Raw genomic sequence first — 20,704 nt, 5'->3', positions numbered from 1 at the left:
CCTGCCAGGAGTGATTTCTGAGCACAGAGCCAGGAGTAACCAACCCTGGAGCGCCACTGGGTGTGACCCAAAAACCAAAAAAAGAAAAAAAGCTTGACCAAGGGCAGGAGCAATAGCAGCACAGCAGGTAAAGCACTTGCCTTGCACACAGGAAGAACTACTGAGCACTGCCGTGTGTGTGTGTGTGTGTGTGTGTGTGTGTGTGTGTGTGTGTGTGTGTGTGTGTGTGTGTGTGTGTAGCTGAACCTTCATAACTAACACAAAAGCGACCTCGCACCACTTGATAGGCTTTGGGCATAGACCCTGCCCCATAGGCTAGTGTGTCATATCTGCGGGGACCATTCCCCAGCACCCCTTCAGCGCTCCTTTTCTCCCCACCCCTGCATGCATGGAGGGACCCTCCCCCTGGCCATCACTCTCACAAGAGAAGGTCCCAAACCCTTGTCCTCTAGGGCCCATAACTCCGGACTGAGCTTCTGCTGGCCAAGGTGAAGGGCATGTGTGTGTCCCTGAGTTCATGTCCTATGGGGCCTGTGTCTCTCCAAGACCCTCCCCTATTCTGTGCCTGGGTCCCCCAGCAGAGCTGGCCCCAGTCTGCTGGTGGAATTGCCTTCTCTAGAGGGCGGAGGCTGTGCCACTTTGGTTTGTGTTTTCCTGTTGTTGGATGATTTGTCGTCCCCAGAGCCCAGAAAAATGGCAGGCTTGGAATTTGGCAGCACTGTGATCCCCCTTTTCCCGCCCTCCCTCTGGCTGGCCTAGTGAGGCTCAGGCTGAGGGTGGGAGGCACCCATGTGGTCACCTCAACATGCTTCCTGCGACTTCAGCAATGCTCTAGCTGCTAATCAAACTTGCATGGCCCATGAAGGGAAAGCCCTGGGTGGCCTGGCTGGGCCCTGGGCTCAGCTCAGGCTCTTCCCACCTGTGCCAGCCACCCCACTCACCACTGACACCACGGAGGACTCCCCTGACTCTGGCCTCCCATACCTGCCCGCCATGCCTGAGCCACTGGACAGACCATTTTTTGACAGACAAAAAAAAAAAAAAACCTCAATCACCTGACTGGTGCTAGAACCAAAAAAATGTAGGCTCGAGTCCTGATGTGGCCCCACCAATGGCAGAGGGGAAACTCAGGGCCTGGCCCAGTTCGGTCTGCTGGACTGAGGGCTGATGTTTTCTGCTATGAGGAAGGGCTGAGGTCTCAGACACAAATGTGGGTCTCTCTGAATGGCTCTCATACACACACACACACGCACATCTTCACAGCCACCCTGAGAGAATGGTTGGACCTGGATCTTGTGGGAGGAAGTTCAGGACCCCAGACTGACAGTCACTTTCCTCTGGTCACCTCGGGCCTCAGATCCACATGCCAGGCTAACGCAGGCCCCTTCGTTAAGACCAGGGGTGCAAAGCGGGCTCCCAGCAGGTTTTGGGGTACAGAGCGGAGCCTCCCACGGGGCCATGCCCTGGTGCAGGGAACAGAGTATTTGGGCTCCCGGGCTCAGGTGTGGCTCCCAGGGGTTCCGGACCCCAAGTTTACGGACCACTGCTGGTAGTGGCAGAAGATGAGGGAGGCCACACAGGGGAGATTGGAGGCCACCGAGGCCACATAGGAGGGCACTGAAACCACACAGGGAGACCCGCAGATGGGACCAACACCATCACCCACCAGGGAGTAGGGCCCACCGCTGCTCGGGTGTGTGGGTGGGGGCACCCCAAAGGGTCCCTGAGCTCCCAACCGTGACCCCTGTGGGGCAGGAGTCCACATGCATCCCCCTTGTATGTTGCAGGGATTGAGCTGTGTCCACCAGGAAAGCGCTTCATGGTCACTATGGTGGCCAGCTTCGTGGCCATGGCCGGCCAGTTCCTCATGCCGGGGCTTGCCGCGCTGTGCCGGGACTGGCAGGTCCTGCAGGCCCTCATCATCTGCCCATTCCTGCTCATGCTGCTCTACTGGTCGTGAGTACCCTAGGGGACCCCGGGCCCAGTACCCCCCCTCCCCAGAGGATCCCCAGAGAATCCCGAGAGAAGCCTTAAGTATCCCCTGAGTGTGCTCTCAAGTAATCCCCAGAATACCATAGTACTTCAGTGTAATCCCGAATACCCCAGGGTATCCCTAGAGTACCCCTAGTACTTCTTAGAGTACCACCGAGGACCCCCAGAGAACCCAAAAGTTACATATTTCCTTGTTGTTGTTGTTTTTTTAATGTTCGTTTTGTTTTTGGGCTACACACGTTATCACTCAGGGGTTTCTCCTGGCTCTGCACTCAGAATTCACTCCTGGCAGGCTCAGGGGACCATATGGATGCCAGGAATCGAACCACTATTCATCCTAGGTCATCTATGTGCAAGGCAAATGCCCTACCACTTGTGCTATTGCTCCAGCCCCTCCTTCCTTTTGTTTCTGAGTGACACAGTGGTGCTCGGGGCTCCTCCTGCAGCACTTGGGGCCTTGTAGCCCTTGGGTCCTACCTGGGACCCCCACATCCTTCGAGCAATTTCTCTTACATCCTGCCCAGATACACCGATCAGCCCTCACCTTCCTCCTTCAAAAGCACTTTGACAGCCCCACAAACGCAGAGCCCCCGGTTCTGCCAGGGACGACCCTTGAGTGACTTCAGGGGTGTCCCCAGAAAAAAATAAACACTCAGTGTGGCAGAAGTGGCCAGAGCTGGCAGACCCTATATGAGGGTGCCATGGTCAGGCCGGGAATGTCTCCTCCACAGAGAGGGGAGGTCAGACCCTACTGTGGACCCTGCCTCTGGGCCACCATCACTCGGGTCCGTTCTGGGTCCTTTCCTGGAGAGACCCTCTAGGAAGCTTAACGCCCGAGGGTGCCTGGTTGATTTTAGGATGGTTGAAGGCATTTTGCTGTATGCGGGGGCGTTTTGAGAAAGGTCAGTTATGGGGCCGAAGAGATAGCACAGCTGTAGGGCTTTAGCCTTGCATGCAGCTAATCCAGGACCCAGTTTGATTCCCGGCATCCCATGTTATCCCCCAGCCTGCCAGGGGCAATTTCTGAGTGCAGAACCAGGAGTAACCCCCATATGCTGCTGGTGTGACCCAGAAACCAATCAATCAATCAATCAATCAATAAAGTTTAAAAAAAGGAGAGAGAAACACCCCTGGAAATGACTTGTGGCCTCTATGTCACAACCCTCTCTGCCCCGAGCAGGATCTTCCCCGAGTCCTTGCGCTGGCTCATGGCCACCCAGCAGTTTGAGTCGGCCAAAAAGCTGGTCCTACACTTCACCCAGAAGAACTGCATGAGCCCCGAGAGTGACATTAAAGGCATCATGCCTGGTGAGTATTGGGGGGTGGGGGGGATGGGTTGCAGCCCCATCAGAGTCCCCTCCCCTCAGGGCTGGCACGGGGTGGGGGGCATTGGCTCACAGATATTGACAATCAGGCGAAGACCCTGGGCCTGCCACTGCCCAGGTGTGGACGAGGCAGCCTCTCCTGCTCTCCCTGGGCTGGCCGGTCTCTGCCGTGGCCTGTCTGTAGGTTGGGCCACTAATGAGGAGGAAAAGAGAAGGCTGAAGGCTGGGGGAGATGGTTGGCGTCGTGGCACACAGGAGGGGAGGCACCCCAGAACCCTTAAGCCACCAGAGAGGCTTCGGGAATCTCGTCCCTCCCGGTCCCTTTCCGTCCCTCCTGGCCTTTCGAGTCTCAGTCAGTGGGCCTGGAGTGAGTCTGAGAACAAGCAGCTTTTCTGGGTCACAACTGACTGTGCAGGGGCCAGAGCAATAGCACAATGGTAGGATGTTTGCCTTGCATGCGGCCAACACAGGACGAACCACAGTTTGAATCATGGCATCCCATATGGTCCCCCAAGCCTGCCATCTGTGACTTCTGAGCACAGAACCAGGAATAACCCCCGAGCACTGCTGGTTGTGACCCAGACACACACACACACACACACACACACACACACACACACGCACACGCACACAACTGGCTGTGCTCAGGGTTTTACCCCTAGATTGGTAATCACTCCCATCCTGGTGGGGTTCTGCGGAACATACAGGGTGCAGAGGATGAACCTGGGTCAGCCATGTGTGAGGTAAATAAATGTATATGGTTCTGGCCCAAATATGCACTGCTTTTGTTTGGTTTGGAGTCACACCTGGCAATGTTCAGGATTACCACCCTGCTTGGGGACCCTATGGGATGACAGTGTCTGAACCCAGGTCAGCCGCGTGCAGGACAAGTCCCTTCTCCACTGTAATGTCTCTCTAGCCCTGGATTGTGCATTTTGGGGGGGGGGGTCCACACCCAGCAGCCCTCAGGGGTTCCTCCTGGCTCTGTAGTCAGAAATCGCTCCTGTCAGGCTTGGGAACCAGATGGGATGCCGGGCTTCGAACCATCTTCCATCCTGGGTCGGTCACGTATAAGGCAAACGCCCTAGCGCTGTGTGCTGTGCTCTCTCCAACCCCTGGACTGTGCATTTTTGATAAGACATTGGTCACACACACTAGACACACACATGCAGTGCCCACTGCTCTTTGCAAGCCCCTTGTCGCCTGCCCAGACCTTGGATCCATATGGGGCCTTCCCCAGACTCTGCCTGTGCCCAACCTGCACCCGGGCACTGAGGGCCATGGCCAGGCTCTGTCCTTCCCCTGAACTCATGGCCGCTCCCCACAGAGCTGGAGAAGGAGCTGTCTCGGAGGCCCAAGAAGGTCTGCATCGTGAAGGTGGTGGGGACCCGCAACCTGTGGAAGAACATCGTGGTCCTGTGTGTGAACTCGTGAGTCTGGGACCCCGTGTGGGTGGGTGAGGATGGGGCCGGGCACAGGGAGCCCACACCCCTGAGCGGACCCTGCCTTTTTTCTGCGAGAGTCTGGGAGGGGGACTTTAATTCCTCATTTCGGGGGCTGCTCAGAGCCATGGGCCGCAACCAAAGGGCCCTTCAGGGGGCCCCCAAAAACCATTGGTCTACTACACTGTTCCTACTTGTGGAACAAGTCCCAGGCATCTTCTCTGGGTCCCGGGTCCTGACTCTGAAGTGGGTGGCGGGGCTCCCCATCTGAGAGCGTCATTGCTCCCCCCTGCTGCATGAGGGTGTCACCAGCTCCCTGGCCTCCGCCCCACAGGCTGACGGGCTACGGCATCCACCACTGCTTTGCCCGGAGCATGATGGGCCACGAGGTGAAGGTGCCGCTGCTGAAGAACTTCTACGCCGACTACTACACCGTGGCCAGCATCGCGCTGGCCTCCTGCCTGGCCATGTGTCTGGTGGTCCGAATGCTCGGCCGCCGCGGGGGGCTTCTGCTCTTCATGATCCTCACAGCCCTCGCCTCACTCCTGCAGCTCGGGCTCCTCAACTGTGAGTGGGGTGTCAGGGCTGGAGCGGGACAGGGGGGAAGAAATTGCATCCTGGGGTGGGACTGGGAGACCTTGAATTATTTTTTTATGCTTTATTGATTGACTGGTTTGGGGGCCACACCCAGTGGCGCTCAGGTTACTCCTGGCTCTACACTCAGAAATCACTCCTGGCAGGTTCAGGGGACCATATGGGATGCTGGAAATCTAACTGGGTCCCTCCCTGGTTGGCCGCATGCAAGCCAAATGCTCTACCGCCATGCTTTCTCTCTGGCTCCAAGACCTTGAAATTTTGGCTCGTGACCTGAGCGGCTGCTCTACTATCCGTCAGTAACTTGGGGATCGGGAGAAGGACGGGCTTTCTCTGCAATGTCCGTGATGGGGATACAAGGTTGTGCTCCTCCAAGCCCCTGAGGGACTCAATCTCAGGGCAGCCCTGAGCCACATGAAGGGCGAAGGCCTCTTCTGCCCCTCCAGTTACCTGATGGTGGCCCTTGGAGGATGCTCTTCCTCGGATGCTCCTCTTTGAAACAGTTTCTCTGGAAGTGTGATGGCTGCAGGTTCTGGCAGTGTGAGGAAGCCCTATACAGCTCCTGAAGAGCACCAAACATTCGTGGGAGATGTGACCACTGGGGGGGGGGAACACAAGCCTAGAGGTACCCCCTAATCTTTCAGGGATGAGGACACCCAGATCAGAGCTGCTGAGAGGCTCGAGTGCCCATGGGTTTGCTTAGGAGCCAGAGCAGAGGGAAAGGGCTCTCTTTGCTTGTTTGGATCCAGAACTAGGAAGTCCATTTCGTCAGGTCTGGCTGCCACACTCTCAGTTGTGACTAATAAATAGGGGATGTTCGAGAGGCCACTGGGGAGAGTCACATGATCTCAGGGCCCCTGAGGGCCACCAGAGCCTGATACAAATGACAGGAGCCAGAAGGGTCAGCACTGGGGACCAACCCTGAACCCCACCGACTCAGACACCCAAGAACTCGCTGCAGGTTCCCTCTGTGTCCCCTTCACTCCATGGGCAGGGCCCATTCCCAGAATGGGCATGAGGGATATCATGCAGGGAGACACTGAAAAGCATGCAGGTTCGGGGCCAGAGCAATAGCACAGTAGAAAGGACACTTACCTTGTACACAGCTGACTCGGGTTCGATCCCCGACATCCCATAGGATCCCACGAGCCTGCCAGGACTGACTCCTGAGCTCAGAGCTGGGAGGAATTTTTGAGCATCGCCAGCTGTGGCCCAAAATAAAATGGTACAGAATCTGCTCACTCTCTCTGCTCTCTTTCCTCTCCCTCTCTCTCTCTCTCTCCTCCCCCGGGCCACCATTTTCACCCCATCCTGCCGTCCCCGCAGTGATCGGAAAGTACAGCCAGCACCCCGACTCAGGTGAGTTCCCCACATGCCCCGCACTGCACCCCACTCTCGACAGGCGTCAGCAGACACTGACTCTCTGGTCTCCTTCCTCCCCTCTCTCTTCCCCCCCAAGAGTTGCAGCTGAAGTTGGCCGTAGGTTGGACACTAAGAGTATATTCGCCCCCTCCCCACTGCTGGGCAGTGTGCCCGCCCGCCCACCCGCATGCCAGCCTCCTGCCTAGTGCTGCCCGGCTCCCCAAAGCACCGCGCACGTCCACTGTGTTGTTTTATGGGGGGGTGGCTGTTCACATGTTCTTGCTGGCAGTACCTGAGGCCGCTGATCGCAGCTGACCCCCGCCGTGCCCTGCCCTGCCCACGGCCTCTGACAAAGCTTGGCAGCCCTTTGCCCCCACAGTTGCATGTTGCTCCCTGCCCCGATGCCCCTGCTGGGTGTGAGGTCAGACTCTGGGGCCTCCGGGAGTCCGAGCTGGACCCCATTTTCTCTCCAAAACCCTGTGTCATTCCCATGTGGCTGAAAGGTGGCCCCACGACAGTCTCCGTCCTGGAGACACACAGGCCCCCCCCAGAAAGGGCTCTGACCCCACATGCATGGAGGCCGGGGTAGGATTGGGGGGCTTGGTCGCGTTCCCAATCCTGGCTTCCACCACCCCTCACCGTCCCTGTGTGCCCTGCAGGAATGAGCGACAGCGTGAAAGACAAGTTCTCCGTCGCCTTCTCCGTTGTGGGCATGTTTGCGTCCCATGCTGTGGGCAGCCTGAGCGTCTTCTTCTGCGCTGAGATCACCCCCACAGTCATAAGGTGTGTAGGACCCTCCTGAGTGTCTCCAGGGGGGGCTCTGTGCTGGAATTTGGGGCAAGGGGTGGGGGACCCAGATCTGGCACCCTGGCATCCAGGGGGTGTGAGAAGAGCTGCCCTGATGGGCAGAGAGAGACAGATTGGTCCATCCCCACGATGGAAAGCCACACCGGCCGCTGTCCCAGGACCAACCGAGTTGCATCCTGAAACACTTTTGGGGTGCCCCGGCATGTCGGGCAACCCCATGCCCAGCCGTGGCACTGTCCTAACCCACATGTTGCTCCTGTCCCAGCTGTGTAAATTTCTCCCTGGGGTGTCCCACACCTTCCTGGCAGACAAGGGCCGTGGACATGGGTGAACATGGGGTGAGCGTTGGCGTAGAGGTGCTGCTCCCCTCCCTTCCCACGCCAGGATGAGGACCGGGCCTAACATCAACACCGATGCCAGGGAAGCTTAACAGACTCCTGGGTGCGGGCCCCGGGGTGCTGGAGAGGCCGGGAAGGCAAGTCGGGTCCTGGAATGCTCCTGGGCTTGTTTCATCAGACATGCCGACTCACTCACGCGTTTGCATGACCTCACCTCAGTCGGATTTTGAGCGTGCAGGCCTGCACCTGAGGGGTACTCCAGATCAGGGGGTTGCGTATATGAACATTTTTTTTTTGGACGGGTCGCACCCAGCGGCGCTCAGGGGTTATTTCTAGCTCTCTGCTCAGAAATCGCCCCTGGCAGGCATGGGGGAACCATAGGGTGCTGGGATTCAAACCACCTTCCGTCCTGGATCGGCTGTGTGCAAGGCAAAAGCCCTTACTGCTGTGCTATCTCTCCAGCCCCATCTATGAACATTTTTTTGAGGGGTCACACCCGGCAGCACTCAGGGGTTCCTCCTGGCTCTACGCTCAGAAATTGCCCTAACCCTAACCCTATAGGATGATGGGATTCAAACCACCATCCTTCTGCATGCAAGGCAAATGCCCAGCCTCCATGCTATCCCTCAGGCCCCTATATGAACATTTATGAGGAGAGAGATCAATGGCAAGAATGTGGGGTTCCGGCCCTATGTGGGAACTGAGGCTGGGCTGAGCCAGCTGCAAAATACATTTTGGGGCAATGTTCCCCACTGGTGCCCACAAAGGGCTCAGGGGGTTCTGGGGATTGGCCCTGCTCTCCTTTTTCTTGTTTTGGGGGGCCACACCCAGCGATGCTCAGAGGTTACTCCTCACTCTTGCTCAGGAATCATTCCTGGCAGCGCTTGAGAGACCCTATGGGATGCCGGGCGTCAAATCCCTGTTGGCCGAGTGTGAGATCAATGCCCTCCTCACTGTGCTCTTGCTCTGGCCCCTCTGTGCTGCCCAGGCTCGCTCTCTCCAGTGGGTACTTGGCCCAGCAGAACGAGGTAGCATGGAGAGTGGCTGGCACTGAGGTGTGAACTCTGCAGGACCTCCAGGCAGTGCTTAGGGGCCTTGGGTCTCCCAGGCCCTCCCGCTTCCTGTCCCCACACCCACCCTCAAGACATGCCAGGGTTGTGAGCCGAACTAGCCCGCACACACCCACCTTCCACAGTGGGTCCAAGCAAGTCTTCGCTCACATCTCCCGAGTGAACCAAGACACCCGTGGCTCAGCGCCCGGACGAGGGGTCTCCACACTTAGACCAACTGTGTGGGGGTAGTCAAACTCACAGGGACACCAGGACTGTAGGCCAGGCTGGGGTAATTTATGCATTTCCCAGGGTCTGAGGCCCATGGCATGAGGAGGGGAGAAGAGGGGAGGGAGAAGATTAGCCAGTAGCTCTGGGTGGGTCAGGCTTTTTTATTTCTTTTCTTTTTTGTTTTGGTTTTTGGGCCCCATCCAGCAGCGCTCAGGGGTTCCTCCTGGCTCTACACTCAGAAATCACTCCTGGCAGGCTTGGGGGACCATATGGGATGCTGGGGTTTGAACCACCATCCTTCTGAATGTAAGGCAAACACTCTACCTCCATGCTATCTTGCTGGCCCTTTATTTTATTTTATTTTTGGGGGGTTTTGGGCCACACCCTGTGATGCTCAGGCACGCCTGGTTCTGCACTAAGAAACCGCTCCTGGCTCGGGGGACCATATGGGATCCAACCGAGGTCCATCCGGGGCCAGCCACATGCAAGGCAAATGCCTTGCCACTGCGCTATCGCTCCAGCCCCTAGGCTTTTTTTTTTTCTGTAAAAACTGTACCTACACGTCTCCTTCCAAGACATCACCGAAACATAATGACCAAGGCCAAGTGAGGTCCCTGGGGTTCTTGGGTCACAGCACACTGCCGCTCATGTGCTCGAGAGTGAAGGGGACTCCGGAGAGACTGAGCAATGCCCGGCACTCCCCATCCATCCCCCCTGCACGGGACCTGCTCAGAGTCAGAGGGAGCACAGTGGCAAGGGTGTTATCTTGCACATAGACACGAGGACAGATCCCGGCATCCCATCCCATAGGGTCCCCCAAAACTGCCAGGAGTGATCCTGAGCACGGAGTCAGGGGTAACTGCTGAGCACCACCGGGTTTGTGGTGGATTAAAAAAAAAAATAAGAGGGGCCAGAGCAATAGCACAACAGTAGGACTTTAGAAACCCCAGAGCGTCGCCAGGTGAGGCCCCAAAACAAAACAAAACCAAAACTGTTGTGTGATTGTTGTAATAATGTTTTTGCCTCCCCAACAAGCTATTTATTTATTTACTTAACCACCCCGACCTGGATCTTCCAGGTGGGATGACAGGCAAAAACATTATTACAACAATCACACAACACAAAACAACCCAAAGAATAGACAAGACTTAGTGGGGTCCACCTGCGGGGTGTTAAAACACTCGAATGGGTGGCCTTGTGCTGCCCTCTACCGGCAAGCCAGACAATGGCACAGGCAGAGAAGCCGGGGAGCACCAGGCCCAGCTCTGAAAACAAGAACCAAGCTCGAATCTCACAAAGCCCAATCCCTCCCTCTTTCCCCGATGAGCACATACCCTGAACGACACACATATGATCATGCCAGAGAGAACAGGCCCCAGAAGTCAGGGGTGATCCTTTCCCTGGCCTGACTCTCTACTAGTAGGGCAGAGGGGTGATGGTCAGTGCTAAGACGGGCCTCTGATGTCTCAGGTTTGAGTCGCTGCTTGGTGCCACCCACACCCAGAGGGGCCGTGTCTTCCCACCTGGCAGCATGGTCCCCCGTGCTGCAGGGACCCTCGGTGTTGGGGGTGGGATCACCCTTCCTTGGGGGTCTGTACTGACTCTCCATCCTATGAGCCCTGTGCCCACCTAGGTGTTGCGTGGCATGACTGGTGTCACAAGTGTCTATGTCTGGGCAGCAGCTGCAGTTACATATTCCAACATCTGCTTCTTTTTTGGTTTATTTTGCTTGTTTGTCTGTTTTGGAGCCACACCCATTGACACTCGGGGTTTACTCCTGGCTATGTGCTCAGAAATCGCTCCTGGCTTGGGGCACCATATGGGACATTGGAGGATCGAACCACAGTCCATCCTAGGTCAGCTGCATGCGAGGCAAATGCCCTACTGCTGCCCCTCCCCTCCAGCCCCTGGTATATTTTAATTTGGGGACTGTTTTTTGGAGGGGGACCATATCCAGTGGCACTCAGGGGTTACTCCTAGCACTGCAGTCAGGAATCACTCCTGGCAGACTCAGGGGACCCTATGGGATGCTAGGGATCGAACCGGGTCAGCCACATACTAGGCAAACATACTTCCCGCTGTGTTACTGCTCTGGCTGCTATTTTTCTTCTTCTTTATTTTTCCAAATTACCACATAAGCATGAGGTTCATCTTATTTTCTGCAGAGAGAAAGAAAAACACCTTCAGCTAACCAGCTAGCAGCTGGGTTGGGTGTGTGGCTGGAGCCAGGGAGAAGCGTCACTTCTGTTACCCCAAGTCCCGGCAGGAGCCCAGACTGTTCCCCCTTTCCTGGCTCTCCCCCGGCGGCGGTATACAGGCCTTGCTCTTAATTCCTGAAGGGCATTTCGTTCCCGTTCGGAGTCTTTAGCTTGCTGTCCTGAATGGAAGGGTCAGGACTGAGGACAGATCTGTTTGCCTCAGAGACAGCTCCAGCCAAAGACCAAAAATCCCAGCTCCCTCAGTGTGAGCAAACCCCAGAAATAAGGTCATATGCACAGGGTGCCAGTCTGACACTCTGGTTTGTTTCTGTTTTGGGGACACCCACGCCCAGTAGTGCTAAGGGATCACTCCAGGTCCTGCGCTCAGGAATCACTCCTGGTGGTGCCCAGGGGTCCATTGGGTCCACTGAGTCCTACCAGGCAGAATCCCTGAGTATAGAGCCAGGAATCAGCCCTGAGCACTGCCAGTTGTGGCCTCCCCAAAACAGAAAGAGGAGCTGGAGTGACTGCTCAGCAATAGGGCGTTTGCATTTCATGCGGCCAACCTGAGACGGACCCAGGTTCGATTCCCGGCACCCCTTACAGTTCCAAAGCTTGCCAGGAGCGATTTCTGAGCACAGAGCCAAGATTAACCCTGAGCACTGCCAGATGTGGCCCAAAAAAACAAAACAAACGAAAACAAAGAGACAAAGATGGGGCCTGAGTGATAGCACAGTGGGGAGGATGTTTGCCTTGCATGTGGTTCACCCGGGTTCGATTCCCGACATCCCACATGGTCCTCCAAACCTGCCAGGAGCAATTCCTAAGTGCAGAACTAGGAGGAACCCCTGAACACCACCAGATGCGGCCCAAAACCAGAAAGAGAGAGATAGTAAGAGAGAGATGGTGAACTGCAGGCGCTGGTCCTCTGAAGCAGGAGGTGCCCAGGAGCCAGGGAGGTGTGATATGATGCCATGGGGAGTTCTGGGGGGGAAATCCAGCACCCCCACCCCCGACCCTGCTGCTCACCTGCCCGCCTTGTGCCCTCTCCCTTCCTTACCCCCGTTCGCACAGGTGCGGCGGCCTGGGCCTAGTGCTGGCCAGCGCGGGCTTCGGGATGCTGACGGCGCCCATCATTGAGCTGCACAACCAGAAGGGCTACTTCCTGCACCACGTGCTGTTCGCCTGCTGCACCCTCATCTGCATCACCTGCATCCTACTGCTGCCCGAGAGCCGAGGCCAGGCCCTGCCCGAGAACCTGGCGGGCGGCGAGCACTACACCCGCCAGCCGCTGCTGCCCCACAGGAAGGGCGAGCAACCTCTGCTGCTCACCAACGCCGAGCTCAAGGACTACTCGGGGCTGCACGACGCGGCCGCCACCGCCGACGGGCTGCCCGATGGTGCCACGGCCAACGGCACGCGGTCCCTGTAGGCAGGGAGGGTGAGGAAGGGCCAGCCGGGTGGGCAGCCCGGGCCTTCGGGGACTTTTCTTTTCCTGCCATGGGACGTTTCTATTTATTTTGGGTCATTTCGACAAGAAGCACTTTACACCCGACTGGCCGAGCCCAGCCCAGCCAGGGGGGCCCTCTTGGGCCAGGGAAGGCCGGGACCAGGCCTGGAAGGGAGAGGGAGACGCCCGTGGTCACTCTGGCCACCCTTCACTGTTGAGAGGAGTCGCCCCTCTGCACCCCGAAGGCCGAGAGATGGGGACGCAGGAGGACCAGACGCCCCATGGGCACCACCGCTGCCCGGCTGGTTGCATTCGCCCTTGGTGGGCATCCCGGGCAGCAGGGCCCGGCTTTGGCACCGGTCGCCGTGGGGCAGCCCACGTCTCCTCGAGCACACACCATAGACATCACCAGCTGCAGCGGCCACTCGCCGGCGTCTCACTCACTGGACAGCGAGCGGCCCCCCAGGCGGGGCAGTGTGCGGGGCGTGGAAGTGGGGCCCCCCCTAGAAAGCGTGAGACTGACCGACAAACGGAGAGAAGCAATAACTCACCAAAGCTTACCTCCTACCCCGCCCACCTGCCGTGCACCCACCCGCTTCCTCCTCCTCTTCTTCCTTCAGCTCAGGCTGCTTCTATCTGAGGGCACCCCTGGGCCATGCCAAGACCCCACAGTTTGGGGGTCTTTCCCAGGCTTGGGCCCCTTTTCCCTCCCTCCCTGTCATGACATATGTTCTCGCCCAGAAATAAGGGGGAGCCAGGAGAGGGGCTGACCGTCACCCCCACCCCCTGTCCTCCCTACAGCACCCAGACCAGCAGACACCAGGAGCACAGCGCGGGGAGGACCGTGGAAAGGGGGAGACACTGTCCCGGCCATGTGCTCAGGGCCTGCCAGGAAGGGAGGGCTCTGCCCGTTTCTGCAGCCCTGACTCCACTCTCTGGGCCCTTGTCCGTGTTGTGTCTGTCTGTTTGTCCATCCTGCCGTCCGTCCATCCAGAGGCGCTTCCACCGTGCAGCCCACCTTCGCGTGCCAAAACACATACCTTTTGCCCTTTTGTTTTTTTAAGCACTCGCTACAGAGTCACCGGGACACAGCCAGGCAGCGAGTGGGTGGGGGTGTGTGTGGGAGAGCCCATGAGTGTGGGGGGGCCTGTTCCTGAGTCTGGGGTCCCCTGCCAGGGTCCCCCACAGGACCAGCTTGCTCCGCCCTGTGCTGATATCAGCCATCAGTGACCGGGAACCCACGTCCTGACACAAGGCGGCCGAGTAAGGGGGCACCGGTGCTCTGCGAAACATCGCCCAGGCTGCATAGCTGCCCAATGGGCTGAGCCTGGGGATCCCTGAACCCCCTAACCCACCTATTCTGCTCCCCCCTTGTTGCCTGCCAACACCTCTGGCCTTGCTCTTCCTGCCACCCCACGGGGAGCTCCGGGGCCCTTCCAGGACAGGCCCAGAGACCCCCAAAGAGCCGGGCAGTGTGAGCTCTGGTTCTGCACGGTTCCTCTTGCTCCAAGATCCCCAAGCATTAGCACCCAAACAAACAGAGAAAGCTCTGGACATTCTGTCCTCAAAAAAGTATGCCCGCTCGCCCACTTGCCCGCTGGAGGAGGACAGGGCAGTGGGTCTGCCTCAGAACTGAGAAAAATTTAGGCTCGGCCAGGCAGTCGAGCCCTCACTGTCGCTTCCCAGAGCCGAATGAGCAGACGGGGTGCTGCGAAGCCAGAGTGTGGGCCCTCCCCCTGATCAGGCCCCCTTTCCTCACTGTCCTCTCTCGATGTGCCCCCCAGCCACGCCACCCCTCACCCCTCCCGCCCCTTCTCTGTGGAACCACCTCTCTGTAATGTGGCCGGGCCTCCTCATACATAGCACAAGTCCAGACCGAGTTCTGAAGCGTCGTCGTGGGTGGAAGGGGCGTGTCTGCATGACGTCCCGTGTCGCCTCTGGGGGTTTGTATGTAGATGTACAGAACCAAGCGCTGCCCCCCCACAGCTTCTCCTCCGGAACGCCCTCCCTACCTCATCGACGGCACCCGCCGAAGGGCATTTCACCACCATCGGCCGCAGTAATAAACTCGACATGCTGACCCATGGCCTGCGTCCCTGATTCCGCCACGAGCATCCGGAGGGGTTGTGGGGGGCGAGATGCGGCCAGGAAGGTCCAAGAGGCTGGGCCTGAGCGCCCCTGTGACGGGGAGGGACCCTCGCTAGCCCTACACTCCCACTCAGGGACCTTCCTTGCCGACTCACTCGGGAATCTGACCCAGACACACACACCCCACCCACGGCACCTGAAGCGTGGCATGGGCCCAACTACCACCACTGAGGCCAGAGCAGGGCGGATGAAACCAGGACGACCACCAGGAAGGAGTGCCCAGGGTGTACGGGAGGCGCTGACCTGACCCATGCCTCCTTGAGTCCTCAGAGCCCTTATTTCTGCATCAGTGAGTGGGTTTCTTGGTGAGGTTTCTGTCCACTTTCTGGAGAGGTAAAGGAATGCAAGAGGAACCCTTAAAAAAAGGGGGGGGGTGGCTTGGGGCTGGAGATAGCATGGAGGTAGGGAGTTTGCCTTGCATGCAGTGGTTGGAATCCCGGCATTCTATATAGTCCCCCAAGCCTGCCAGGAGCAATTTCTGAGAAGAGCCTGGAGGAACCCCTGAGCGCTGCCAGGTGTGACCCAAAATTCAAAAATGGGGGGAGGGCAAAGAGATAGCACAGCAGCAGAGCATCTGCCTTGCATGCAGCCAACCCAGGTTCGATCCCTGGCACCCAATAGGTGATTTCTGAGCACCACCAGGTGTGGCCCACAAACCTTAATAAGTAAATTAAAAAAAGAAGTGAGGCCAGAGTGATAGCACAGCAGGGAGGACATCTGCCTTGCATATGGCCCACCCAGGTTCAATCCATGGCAGCCCATCCATAGGGCCCCCCAAAACTGCCAGGGCTGATCCCTGAGCCAGGAGTAACCCCAGAACATTGCCGGCTGTGGCCCAAATGCCAAAAACAAGTTTTATTTACAAAAAAAAAAAAAAAAAAAAAGCAAGTGGCTAGAGCCTTTGGGACAGCAGGCCAGGCATGTGACTGACCGCCTGGGTTCAAACCCCGGTAATCCCAGATGGTCCCCTGAGCTCCATCAGCAGAAGGGACCCCTGAGTGCAGAGCCCATTACCAGGAGTGGGTCCCCCACAAAAGAAAACACAGACAAGGAAAACACACACACACAAAACACACACAAGGAACATGAGCAGACTGACCAGAGGGAAAGCGTTTATTTAGCAGCATCGGGCACAGACGGGCACCTGTTCTGAAGCCTGGCAGGGAGGCTCCGAGCTAGAACTTTCCGGGGAAGGCCTCCATCTCCTCCTTGATCCTGCCCTCCACGAGCAGGGCAAAGTTGCTGTCGGTGTTCGGGAGGTTGTAGCTGACGAACACCTGCTTGCTGGTCTTCCTGGCTGCAAGGAGACAGGCTAGGCTGGGCTGGGCAGGGCCCCCGTCCCCAACCAGCATGAAGGAGCTGGGGGGGGTGGGGGGGCCTGAGGCCAGAGTCATAGCACAGCAGGGAGAGCATTTACCTTGCACACAGTTGACCCGGGTTTGATCCCCGGCATCCCATAGGGTCCCCTGAGCTTGCCAGGAGTACCCCCTGGGCACCACCTGATATAGCCCCAAAAAACAAATAATAGTAATAACAACATATGAAAGCTTCATGGGTTGGAATCATGAAGGCACTTGCCTGGCATACGGCCGACCCATGGTACCCCATATGGTCCCCCAAACACCGCCCAAAGTGAACCCTGAACACGTTCCCAGGAGTCAGCCCTGAGCACCGCCAGGTATGGCTCAATAATCCAAAGCTAAACTGATCAAATATGAAGGGCCAGGGAGATAGCACAGTGGTAGGGCGTTTGCCTTGCATGCAGCCAACCCAGGATGGACGGTGGTTCGAATCCTAGTATCTCATATGGTCCCCCGAGCCTGCCAGGAGTGATTTCTGAGCACAGAGCCAGGATGAACTCCTGGGCGCTGCCAGGTGTGACCCAAAATCACACACACACACACACACACACATACACACACACACACACACACCACACACACCACACACACACACACACACACACACACACACACACACACACACACACACACACACACACACACACACACACACACACACACACACACACACACACACACACACCCTTCTGTCTGAGGCCAGGCCAGGCCTGGTCCGCCCAACCTATGGCTATGACGCCAGCATCATCACAGATGATGGCCAAGGACATGTCCCACATCAATCCTGGACAGTCCCTCACCCTCATAAATGGGGGGCTATGGCTATCCCAGCCTGCTTAGATGGTGGCTTCCGGGGAGATCCCACCCGTCTCTCACTTCCAGGGCCATGCAGAAGCTGCAGATGGAGTCCACAGCGGAGGGACACATGGCTTATGACCTCTGACAGCTGTGAGGACACGTGCGACCCCACCTTGGGGTGCACTGAGACCACAGCCCCCCATAGTGGTTGAAATGACTGCCCCAGAGCGGTGCCCCTGTGGGTGCTGGGGCTACAATCACCGGAGGTTTGGGCGCCTGGTCAACACCAAGGGCTGCGGGGTCACAAGGCCACCGAGCCCAGCACAGACACTCTCCCAGCCCCAGCCAATGTGACAATGCTCAGGGACTACTCCCAGCTCTGTGCTCCCAGCTTTGGGCCACTCCCAACAGGGCTCAGGCCACCTCCACACACATGGCAGAGCCCTCTGTCCAGCTCTGAGGTTTGGCCTGGATAAGCTAGTAAGCACATTTTGGGGATACAGGGATCTGTTCCCGGTCACCACAAAGTGATATGAATTGTGGAGAGGAAAACATCGACTCTGGTGCCTGGAGACAACTCAGACAGAACCTGTGCCCTGTGCCCAGCACCCAGGGGACCCTGAGTCCACTGTGGTACCCCCAGTCATGGCCCCTCGAAAGCAAACCCTTGGTGAGGAGTTGGGAGAAGGGCACAAACAAGCTTGGCCCTGCGGTGAAGCCTGAGGCAGATTGGGAGATGCAGTGTCACTAAAGATGCGCACAGAACCCCAGATTCAGCCTGCATGCCCCCCCTGAGGGCTGTTTTGGGGATACTGAACCTGTCTCCCACATGACTTCCCTGCCACAAGTCCCCAGACAGACAGCCAGGGCCAAGGATGGGCAGGAAATCGGGAGTCCCACGGGCCACCAGGCTTCTTTTCCTGGGGAAGGAAACCCAGTGGAATTTGTTTTTGTTTGATTTTTATTTTTTGGTTTCAGGAACATCCTCAGCGGTGCTCAGAGCTTACTCCTGGCTCTGTACTCCGGAATCACTCCTGATGGTGCCCGGGGGACCCTATGGGATGTTGGGATTCAAACCACCGTCCGGCTGCTTGCTAGGCAAACGGGATCACCGCTATGCTAGGCAAATGCCCAACCTCCATGCTATCTCTCTGGCCCCTAAAACAAACTTTTCTATAAATTGAAAATCACAGCCAGTTCACTTAGGAGTCCAATTTCTCTGCTTTCAGGCAGAAGAAAAAAAGCCCAGGAAGGCTCCCAAAACCCTGCCTTTGCAGTCTCCACCCTGTCCTCGAACCCTCTACCTCAACCCACCCACCTCAACCCACCCAGTCCTTCCCCCTACGGACTGACACAGCAGGACCCATGACCAGTTGACAGGAGAACTGTCAGAGCTGGGTTGTCACTGCACCTGGGACCAAAGTCAGTGAGGCAAGGATGGAACACCCCTACATATCCTGAAATGGGGTGCTCCCCCTGCACCCCACTACTAAGAAGACAAGGCCGTGTCTGAAGTTGGGGCGGCTGCTCAGACACACCTCTGGGTATCTGGGACGTGTGGGCACATACCTAAGCGCTGTGCCAGGCTCGCCGAGGCTGTGTCAGAAGCGTCTCCAAAGAGTGAGGTGGCCACCGGGATGGAGTCCTGAGAGCAGACAGAGCAGGGCGTGAGGGGGGCCTCCCTCAGGACCCTAGGAGGCCACACTAGGGGTTCATCAGAGCTCTGGGGACAAGCCCTCGGGGTCCCTGAGGCTCCCAGCGTAGCCCCAGTTGCTCTACCCTGCCTGGCAACGGTGGGCAGCAGGGGCAGCAGAGACCTGCAGTGAAACACGAAGGAAGGGCAGTGCCCAGCCCCTCACCAACTGGGGAGGCACAGCCTAAGGGCCCGAGCAGGCAGGCAGAGGCCCTGCAAGGTCCCAGGGGGGCACTGCGAGCGATCCTGGTGGCCCCAAGCTGGCCAAGTGCCCAGGAGAAGTTCCCCAATCTTGCATCACAACCTGTAGGTCAGGGGATTCTGCACACGGGATGGGCCTGCTGCCGAGCGTGAGACGAGGTGTCCCCCAGGTGAGGGCCCCCCCAAAGGCCTGGTCCCTGGACCCAGCTCCATTTGGCCTTTCTGCTTATTGTGGACACCATGACCCAGTGAAGTGTCTGTGGATACCAACGTCCATGGGGGTCTCGAGAGCACAAGCTCAGCCCTAGAAGTGGCGCCCCGAAAACTGAGCTCAATACCAGGCCCCCACCTACTTCTCTCGCCTAAAACACACTCAAACCCTGGGGCCTGGGCTTGCCCACACCCCAGTGTCCCCCATGGCCCCTCGGATCCCTCTGTGTCTCCCTCTCCCTGTCTCCCCATATTTGAGCCCTGTGTCCCCCCATGGCCCCTCATGTCACCCCATTCCTCCAGTGTGACCCCGTGTTCCGTTGTGTCCCCCAGGGACTCCCATGTTACCCCGTCTCCCCCTACCACCCAGTGTGACCCTGTGCTCCGCTGTGTCCCAATGGTCCCCCATGTCACCCCATTCCCCTGTGTGACCCCGTGTTTCACAGTGTCCAATGGTCCCCCATGTCCCCCCGTCCCCCCAGTGTAACCTCGTGTTCTGCTGTCCCGTGTCCCCCCATTTCCCCTGTGTGATCTGTGTTTGCTGTGTTCCCCAAGGCTCCCCACGGCCCCCATTCCCCCAGTGACCCCCTGTTCTGCAATGCCCCCCCATGTCCCCCATGTCCCCCTGCGCCCCCCGATCCCGGGCCCCCGCGCCCCGACTCACGTAGCGGCTGCACACGGCCACGGCGAGGTTGCGCAGCTGCGGCGCGGCGCCCACCCAGAGGAAGAGCGAGCCGGTGAGCCGCATGACGTGGAAGTGCACCGGCCGCTCCCACAGCCGCGCGCTGAAGTTGTGCAGCGACACGGGCGCCGCCTCGCCGTCCATGCCGAGCCCCGCGCAGGACGGGTGGACGCGGGCGGGTTGTAAGGGCGGAAAAGCACGGTGAGTGGCAGCGGCACGGATCAATGGGAGAACGCTCGCGAAGAGCCGGGGCGGGGCTTGTGGTAAGGACTCCGGAAGTGGGCGGGGTTTTCCGAGGAATAACACTGGACCCGACCAATGAAATGTGTAGAGAGGGTCTGGGCGGGGCTGTATGGGGGCGGAACTTTAAAGTGGGCGGGTCTTTCAGAGCTCGGGTGAAGCCAAGGAGTGTGTGGGCAAGGCCGAGCCGAGGGGAGCTTGAGGAGCGTCTCCCGGATGTAGGCGGGGCTTCCGGAGGAATGACACTGGACGGGGTCAATGAAGTGTGTAGCTACGGCCGGTGGGCGGGGCTGCATGGGGCGTGGTTTAAGTGGGCGTGGTTTTCAGAGTTCACTGAAACCAGAGGGTACGATTCTGCAGGCAGCCACCAGGTGGCAGAGAGAGCGAAAGAAAAAGAGAGACAGAGACAGAGAGAGGCAGAGAGACAGTGACAGGGAGAGAGACAGGGAGACAGACAGAGATAAAGAGAGACAGAAACAGACAGAGACAGACAGAGACAGAGACAGAGAGAGACAGAGAGACAGAGACAGAGAGAGAGACAGTGACGGAGAGAGAGACAGAGAGACAGAGACAGAGAGAGAGA

The 20,704-nt window shown here is 58.0% G+C and overlaps 2 protein-coding genes across 6 annotated transcripts in view; one reads left to right on the top strand and one right to left on the bottom strand.

Moving 5' to 3' along the window:
* The window catches only part of SLC22A23 (solute carrier family 22 member 23), a 79,797-nt gene extending 64,929 nt beyond the window's left edge, over nucleotides 1–14,868 (top strand). Inside the window, exons 4-11 of one of the 5 annotated variants that reach the window (XM_049764955.1) lie at nucleotides 1,788–1,956; nucleotides 3,173–3,300; nucleotides 4,645–4,747; nucleotides 5,094–5,326; nucleotides 6,680–6,712; nucleotides 6,813–6,836; nucleotides 7,375–7,498; nucleotides 12,413–14,868. In XM_049764955.1, coding sequence (XP_049620912.1) covers nucleotides 1,788–1,956; nucleotides 3,173–3,300; nucleotides 4,645–4,747; nucleotides 5,094–5,326; nucleotides 6,680–6,712; nucleotides 6,813–6,836; nucleotides 7,375–7,498; nucleotides 12,413–12,770 — 1,172 coding nt within the window. In that variant the 3' untranslated portion in view covers nucleotides 12,771–14,868. Of the gene's footprint in view, nucleotides 1–1,787; nucleotides 1,957–3,169; nucleotides 3,301–4,644; nucleotides 4,748–5,093; nucleotides 5,327–6,679; nucleotides 6,713–6,812; nucleotides 6,837–7,374; nucleotides 7,499–12,412 lie in introns of those variants that run through there. The other 4 variants (XM_049764954.1, XM_049764957.1, XM_049764956.1 and 1 more) reach the window with 4 other exon arrangements.
* Nucleotides 14,869–16,031: 1,163 nt separating this feature from the next.
* On the bottom strand, nucleotides 16,032–20,029 carry PSMG4 (proteasome assembly chaperone 4). The gene is made up of 3 exons (XM_049765091.1): nucleotides 19,864–20,029; nucleotides 18,665–18,740; nucleotides 16,032–16,233 (listed from the first exon to the last, which is right to left on the bottom strand). Exons 1-3 carry the CDS (start codon nucleotides 20,023–20,025, stop codon nucleotides 16,112–16,114), a joined length of 360 nt encoding a protein of 119 aa, XP_049621048.1. The 5' UTR covers nucleotides 20,026–20,029; the 3' UTR covers nucleotides 16,032–16,111.
* Nucleotides 20,030–20,704: the final 675 nt, after the last annotated feature.

This window comes from Suncus etruscus, chromosome 18 (assembly GCF_024139225.1).
Source record: "Suncus etruscus isolate mSunEtr1 chromosome 18, mSunEtr1.pri.cur, whole genome shotgun sequence".
Lineage (NCBI taxonomy): Eukaryota > Metazoa > Chordata > Mammalia > Eulipotyphla > Soricidae > Suncus > Suncus etruscus.
This window is presented reverse-complemented; position numbering and strand designations above follow the sequence as displayed.

Excerpts from the sequence above, each read along its gene's own strand:
- PSMG4 (XM_049765091.1), bottom strand. The coding sequence starts at position 20,025 with ATGGACGGCGAGGCGGCGCCCGTGTCGCTGCACAACTTCAGCGCGCGG. Across the intron at positions 18,741-19,863 it reads TGGCCGTGTGCAGCCGCTAC|GACTCCATCCCGGTGGCCAC; the intron begins GTGAGTCGGGGC and ends GTCTGCTCTCAG. Across the intron at positions 16,234-18,664 it reads GAGCCTGGCACAGCGCTTAG|CCAGGAAGACCAGCAAGCAG; the intron begins GTATGTGCCCAC and ends GTCTCCTTGCAG.